A 7,877-nucleotide genomic window follows, 5' to 3' on the forward strand; every position below is an offset into this window, starting at 1 on the left:
GATGGATGAATGAATGGATGGATGGATTAATGTATGGATGGATGATGGATGAATGAATGGATGATGGATTAATGGATGATGGATGATGGATGGATGGATGGATGAATGAATGGATGGATGATGGATGGATGGATGGATGATAAGTACTTGGCGTTGCACGCTGCTGAGGCATGAAGTGAAGCCATGTGGGCCGTCCAGTAGACACCAAGGATGGAGTCTTTCTTCTCGTTGCCAGGTAAAGTGGACTCAGCCTTCAGAGCCTTGAAGAACACATAAATACATCCTTTAAATGTTCTCCACAAATTTATTCTCATCATTTGTAAAATAAATAAAAAATAAAAAAGGTTTGCAGACAACAACAACAACAAAAAAACCAGATAGTGTTACTTTCTTTTCTCTCCTGCAGATGGAAGCCCAAGATGTGTGATCATGTTTCCACCCGTGTTTGTTTGCACTGATTAAACTGGTTAAAGCTGGAGTCGTCCCATTCACTTGTTCATTTAAAATATGAAAGGTGGTGTGCATTCCTTTAAGGAATGAAAGTCCTTTCATTTCCTCTAACAAGAACATCACATGACTGGATTACTCTCCAGACCTCCTGACTGCAGGAAGTGCTAAATCAGATGCAAACTGCCATTTTCCAGCATGTGTAAATCAAATACCTGAAAAAAAGTGTCCCACTTTGCCATGACGTCAGGGTACCGAACTGAACAGTCATCATAGGTGGTACGATAGCCCTCTGCACCCGCAGGTGCTTTCAGCTGCCCCTGAAAACGCAGCAGAGACCACTGCAGTCATCCTCGCATCATTAAACGTTCATCTTTTTATTTATTTGTTGTCTCATGCCATAAAAACAGCATGAGAACCTCCTGAACGCTGCCCCCCATGAAGCCCTGCTGTGCAGCACACAAGGAAGGAAGTGCAGAGAGGAAGTAATTCACACCTGAAAAATGAAAACAAAAAGGTGTGCAGGAATAACTGGGATTGTTTGTGTTTACTCTGGATGTTTGTTTGTCGTACTCACAGCCCCACCAGCTCTGAGGTGAAACGCACAGAGTGTCTCCTGGAGGCCGCAGCTTGTCGAACCTGTTGGGTCAGCAAGACGACCTGCACAAGCAAAACACCTGACATCAAGGTTCTTGTGCTCACGAGGTAAAGTCCTACACATTCACATGTTTTCATCATCTTACCTGGATGTTTGTGCCCAGCGAATGGGCATGCCGTTTTCTAAAACACTGGCAGAACTGCTCCGAGACACCGCACAGGCCAGGAGGAGGCCGAGAGCTCCTCAGCCGAGGAGCTGAGGAGGAGGACATCAAGGAGTCAGGACTGAGAACTATGGGAGGTACGGGGTTACGTACTCCCACGGCTCACACTTCCTAGTTCCGACTCCAACAAACAAGCAAACGCACATATAGTGTTAAAGTGTGATAAGAGAGTTCACCGGGCTCACTGTTCACCAGATACTCAGTATGGAACAAAGTACAACTGGCCATTTAAAATGTGTGGCGTAGTTTCAGCTTAAAAACTAACCTGCTATGATGGTTTAGGAGATAAATTTGCAAAACATTAGGCACTCAAAAAAGCTGTGCCGATAACGTGCACAAAAACAACGTTTGGCATTGATTGTCTTGAGCAAAACTTGCAATAAAATTGGCCTGGTTCTTGTTGTTGTAAATTATTGAAGCTGAGTCTGATGTAAAATGTATTTGGATAACCTGCTTGAAGTTTAATCTGACTAACACTGACACAACGGATGTTACGCAACATTACGTAAGAATGCTTCGTGATGTGTCATGACATATTGGACAGTCAGCGAAACACATTTCTACTGTGTCTGCTGTTAAAGTTTAAACTAAAAGAAGGATTAGACAAGAGAGTCCATTTACATTACTTTATCGTCATTTTGTGCTGTGTGCTTTTCCCTTTTGTAATAAACACAAGTTGTTGTAAATAGAAGAAAAAGTAAGCAGTGTCTCAAAAGTTGCATAGATGGATGGTCATTAAAAGCAATTATTGTCTGTTACAGTTTTAAGATGTATAAAAAATTAACAGTTTCCACTGGCAATGCTACAAAACTCTCATTGTTTTCCTTTTCTTGCTGTATGGAAGGATCTAAAACAGGATCAAAAGAAACAAAAACATATATATATATATATATATATATATATATATATATATATATATATATATATATATATATATATATATATATATATATATATATATATATAAACTAAAAGTTTGGTTTTGATCTTGAAAATTGAAATTAAAAATGAGAAACAAAAGACACAAACACTTCTTTTTAAGTTTGATTGTAGTTACAATAATTTTTCAATATTTCTTGATGTATATATTTTTTTGTTTTCAATTTTAAATATTCTATATATTTTTTTTAAATTTTCTTACAGTTCCAGAATTTTAATTAAATAATATTCAAAATTTAAATAATATTTAAACACGTTCAAATAAACAAATATTATGGCACTGATTCGGTTCCATACTCCTGAAACTTCCTAAATGTACTGGTGCGTTCATAATTTAAAGGAATCTGGTTCATTGAAGGTGTCACATGCTTTTAGTCAAGAAAACAAGATTGTTTTATTTGAAATGTATTGATTGTAGACAGTTTCACACATTTTTAGCTTGTTGTTAAGTCAGAAAATGTGGCTTGTTTGTCTTCGTTTTCGTTTTTGGATCTTTTCTGTGTCTTTTCACCGTTTAAACTTATGTCCCTGAACGCCCCTTCCATGAGTTCAGCAGACGTCACGTGACAGCCAGGGGCGTTTCGGTGAATCAGGAAACAAACCGCCGCTGCGAATCTCAACGAAGGTAAAGTCTAAACTTTTACTAAACCGAACTGAACATTTCGGGCAGGGATGACGGTTCTTACACATTTATCATGATAAACACGACACAATGATGCGGTTTCAAAATGTCAACTTGTTTACTGGAAAAAAGGAGATTGCGTTGCGAGTCTTGAGTTTCACTTTTTTTGACAGATAATTTGTTATCGATACAGGTTCGAGTCAATAACGTTGTGCTTGACGGAATATTAGTGTAGCTTTTAAGAAAAACTTCAAATTCGGTGATAATGATGTTAATGCGTTCTTTATATGCGATATTTATGCCAGTGAAACTCATGATTTCCGCATTCTGGGAGTAAGACAGGTAGAGAGACAAAACATGAGTTAAACGCTGTTGTTTAGTTTACAAAATATTGATTTCCCGGAGTTCATAACATTCTTAGCAGATGTTTATTTTCACTGGAGACTACTCCAGTCCTCTTGAGTCACAGGAAGTCCGCATGACTGGCCTAGAAAGTGTCATCCCTGACCAACCAGAGCAGAGGCTGAAAAAAACAAACGGGCAGTGAACGCACCGGAGGTTGGTGGTGTTACCTTCAAGCTTCTTGTCAAAATAAACAGACTCAAAATAGTTTGTTGTCAGAAACTGGTAACTTGGTCAGATGTACATCATATATGTATTTTACTTTAAGTTGTATAAAGATGCTCTAACAAAGTTAAGTCAGGTCCTCTGGATGGTTAAAAAAAAAAAAAACTTGTTGAAACATTTTAGTCTTTTATCCAAAAGACGGTCAGTCTGAGGAGCTGCACTAAACTCAGTTTAATAAACAGCACCTTCTTCTCATAGTGGATCAACCAATTTGTTGCTGACATCCAAAACTAGCTGTTTACATGCTAAAGGAGGACCATCAGCCTACCAACTGATTGTCAGCACCCTGATGCTATTCACTGGGTGCTGAGTGATACCAGCAATAACAGCATTGTAAGAGGGTGACAGTTGAACACCGAGGCCTCCACCCCTGTTTACTGATGGATGGCCTCCTTTACTCCTCTCTCAAACCATCGTTCCTCTCTGTCCAGGATGTGAACATCTTCATCCCTGAAAGAGTGACCGCTGGCCTGGAGATGAGTGTAGACCACAGAATCCTGGCCTGATGATGTTGATCTTCTGTGCTGGGCCATCCTTTTGGCCAGTGGCTGTTTAGTTTCCCCGATGTAAGACTGATCACAGCCCTCCTGACACTGAACAGCATACACAACATTACTCTGTTTGTGCCGGGGGACTGGATCTTTGGGATGAACCAGTCTTTGCCGTAATGTATTTTGGGGTTTAAAAGCCACTGGGACGTTATGTTTAGAAAATAAACGTCTCAGTTTCTCTGATACTCCCTCAACATATGGAATGACCACTGGTCTGGGTCTGGGTTCCTCCCTTTCACCTGATGACTGACTGGAGTCCTGTTTGGGTTTCTTCTCTGCTTTCAGGAAGGCCCAGTTAGGATATCCACATTGCTCTAGATCAGGGGTGTCAAACTCATTTCCACCGAGGGCCACATCAACAAAATGGTTGCCCTCAAAGGGCCAGATGTAACTGTAAAACAGTATAAATGTAGCTAAATTTGACTAAATGTAATGTAAAATAAATGCAACTATTCTTTAATGTAAAATAACTTTGGATTGTTTACTTATTCAACTTATACACACACACACACACACGTATATATAAATGTCTGTCTGTTGCTCTGTTATAACATAAAACCTTTTAATTTGTCAGTTTATGAAGCCCACACTACTCCACATATCAATGATCAAACGTTCCAAGTGAATAAAGAAAAAGAACAAGTTATGACGTTAACTTTGTTCAAAACTTTTTAGTCATAGTTAAGAGGGGCAGAATAATGATCCAACCACCAACTGGGAGCTGTGATGGGTGTAGCATTTTACAAAAAACAAATGGCTGCATACAGCCATGCAAGGGTCATGCATCCAATTAATGAGAGATGGTATTATTATAGAAAACATTTACCTGCATAAACAAATTGCTGCAAATTTAACATAATATAATAAAAGGCATTTAATAAACTCAAAATAAAAGGGTTGAAGGCTCAGTTTGGCATACTTAGTGCTGCGTTTGGTGTCAAAGTGCTGGTACTTCGCGGGTATAATCAGCATGCATTATGGGAAATATACTGGTAGTCTGTTATCAGTCAGACCTTTTAAGTTCTCTCGGGCCACATCTCGCCTGCGGGCCTTGAGTTTCACACGTGCGCTCTAGAGCATGTCGTCTGGTGTGGGATTTCTCCTCCTGCCTGGCTCGAGTTATAAAACAGGCAAAAGGCCTCCATGTCCAGTTGTCACCTTGTTACAGTGCTGTTATTGCTAGTATCACTCAGCCCTCTGTGAATAGCAAGCGGCCATCAGAGCACTAACAATCAGTCGTTAGGCTGTGGTCCTCCTTTAGGTCGTCATGTGAACAGCTAGTTCTGGCTGTCACCAGCAAACTGGTTGATCCATTAAGGAGCTGAGTTTATTACAGCTCCTCAGACTGAAGAAGCCTTTTGGGGAAAAGATGAACCAGTTTTTTTATTTTTTGAATGTCCAGAGGACCTGATTTAACTTTGTTCGATTTTTCTACCTGGATTATTGAGCATGCATCAGGATATATAAAGATGCATTTAGTATTTTCCACATATGAAGAAGTATGTAGCAAAAAAAAAAAAAAAAAGAAAAATCAAGCTTTCTTGTTTATCATTTAACATATTTGAGACCCACAGACTTTATAATCTTTTTTTTTTTTTTTATTTAAACAATTTTTTTTAAATTATTATTCATTTTGAGTGCATGTTTTTATGGCATTTTGAGCAAAATATACACCATTCAAGAAAAGAAAAAAAAAAACCTAACGTTTTTGTCTTTTAGCCCTAAAATAAGCATCAGAACTCTAATAGTGACATTTTCAGAGGTTAGATTAGTGCATGTGTCAAACTCAAGGCCCGGGGGCCAAATGTGGCCCTCGTTGACATCTTATCTGGCCCCCAAGATGTTATTTTAAATGTAAAATACTTTTATCACTTTAACTTTTTTCATTAATCTCTGATTATGATGTCAAAAGTGCAACACAGAACGTCAAATGAGACCAATCAAACACAGAATTAAACAGAAAAGTAGCGGAAACATGCTCCTTTGGCTTGTCGATGCTCCTTAAAGATCTTTTCTGGCACATTTTTCAGATTGAGATAGGAAATTCAACACCCACGTCCTTATTTAGATTACGCAAGTCTTCCCTGAGCATTTTTTAAGAGTACGGTGGAGTAACGGTCCAGCTGGGCAGGGCCCGGGTATTAAACCAACATAGGAATGTGTTTAGGCCGGTGCACGTCAAAGTAAATGCAGTAACTCGTTAATTTTCATCTTAAATCTGCACTGTCACAAGTGAATCAGAGTTATTCATTTGTCTTTTGTTAGTTTTAATATTTTGCCTGGTAGGAGTAATACATTTCAGCTTATGGTTTGTACAAGGGATTAAAGCCTGGTTCGTAAAAGGTACTTTCACATGTCAGTCATATGAGCAGTGGGCTGACCTGAGTTAAATGTGATTATTAGATCTCAGTGTGACTCATGAATGCGCTGCGTGTGTTAACTCTGTGTTCGCCTCGCAGCTTTCATCATGGCTTACCAGGCGGGGATTCCAGATGAGCCCAGGGCTTTGGTCCAAAACATCAGCTCCAACATCCAGAGGATCACGCTGCTGAGTAATACACATGCACCAGCTACTCTGACATTAAGATTCACAACCGCTTTTCTTAGTTAAGAGGCTGAATCATAGTAAAACAAAAAGTATTAGTCGGAACTAATGCACACTTTCCTTTTTTCAGCCTCTGAGATGCAAAAAGCCGTCTCTCTGCTGGGAACTGCGCAAGACAGCAGCCTTCTCAGACAGACGCTGTGAGTTACGAGGGCTTGATAAAACTCCTCTAATATCTTTAATATCTTTATACTTTGTTTCCACGGAGCTCATTCTTTGGAAACCGAATACGAATAAATGAGGGGATGACTCGAGCCTTTTCTACACTATACGGTTGCTAGACAGGGCTGAGACACGTGAGCCCCATCCAGGATGAGTCCATCACAAGGTTAGCAGTGAGTTCGCTCACATCCAGCAGCTGATAATTTACAGACAGTGTTGGAACTGTTGCAAACCAGCTCAGCTGAAGGAAACTCCACAGCAACTCGACACAAACAGGCTGCAGCCGACGAGCTGCACCGTCTGTTCACTGCTCGCGTCATCAGCGCAGACTAGATAAACGCTCATCATGAGATCATTCAGAATGCCCTGATGTGATTTCATGGCTGTTCTTAAAGGGATAGTTCAGATGCTTGGACATGGACTGCAGAGAGGTTTTGAACAATAATGATTGTAGATGGCTCTGTGAAGATCCTCAGTTTGGGAAAATAAAGTTTAATTTTGACCAGGTTGACGAGCTAATGGCTAGTCTGTGTTGGCAAGACGAAAGCTACTCGAGGGGTTCTCAAACTTATTTGTTTCAGGGACCCCCTCATAACCCTCATGTTTATTAAATCATTTTCTTCAGTTTGTCTCTTTAATGCAATGGAAATATTTGCGTAACATAAATACTTAAGACCTGTTCTTTAATAGTGTTAATACAATTTTTATACTCTTAAACGTGAGGTGTTTTTCACTCAAGACACAATGAATTAGTTTTTTTATTTCAACTTCCAAAAATTTCAGTTTTGAGAAAATGAACAGTATCAAAAAGCACTTTAAAACTTTACCTATTCACTTAATGAACATACGTAATAAATGTATTTCACTTCTTCATATTATTACAGAAAACTCTTTACTGAACAGAATCATAACAGCAGTAGTCATACCAAGTAACATGGCTGCATTTTTAAACTGATCAATGCTGGATTGCAGATAGTGGGTGTCTGAGGTAGAGTTGTATTTGGGCCTAAAAAAATCCGACCCGGCCCGTCGCCATTTTTTACGAGCCCAACCTGACCCGATATATTTATTGTAATTACAGGCCCAAATCAACAAAAAAAAAA

At 39.3% G+C, this 7,877-nt stretch overlaps 2 protein-coding genes across 2 annotated transcripts in view; one reads left to right on the plus strand and one right to left on the minus strand.

The window, feature by feature from the left end:
* The window catches only part of LOC119417857 (protein LEG1 homolog), a 3,443-nt gene extending 1,673 nt beyond the window's left edge, over positions 1 to 1,770 (minus strand). Inside the window, 6 exon segments of the mRNA XM_037685112.1 lie at positions 148 to 260; positions 663 to 767; positions 867 to 943; positions 1,025 to 1,066; positions 1,069 to 1,287; positions 1,764 to 1,770. Of these exon segments, the coding sequence (XP_037541040.1) occupies positions 148 to 260; positions 663 to 767; positions 867 to 943; positions 1,025 to 1,066; positions 1,069 to 1,287; positions 1,764 to 1,770 (563 nt within the window).
* Positions 1,771 to 2,780: 1,010 nt separating this feature from the next.
* Positions 2,781 to 7,877, plus strand: part of stx7l (syntaxin 7-like) — a 17,080-nt gene continuing 11,983 nt past the window's right edge. The window contains exons 1-3 of the mRNA XM_037685366.1: positions 2,781 to 2,832; positions 6,467 to 6,559; positions 6,683 to 6,752. Of these exons, the coding sequence (XP_037541294.1) occupies positions 6,475 to 6,559; positions 6,683 to 6,752 (155 nt within the window). The 5' untranslated portion in view covers positions 2,781 to 2,832; positions 6,467 to 6,474. The remainder of the gene's footprint in view (positions 2,833 to 6,466; positions 6,560 to 6,682; positions 6,753 to 7,877) is intronic.

This window comes from Nematolebias whitei, chromosome 12 (assembly GCF_014905685.2).
Source record: "Nematolebias whitei isolate Nwh7 chromosome 12, NemWhi1, whole genome shotgun sequence".
Taxonomy (NCBI): Eukaryota; Metazoa; Chordata; class Actinopteri; order Cyprinodontiformes; family Rivulidae; genus Nematolebias; species Nematolebias whitei.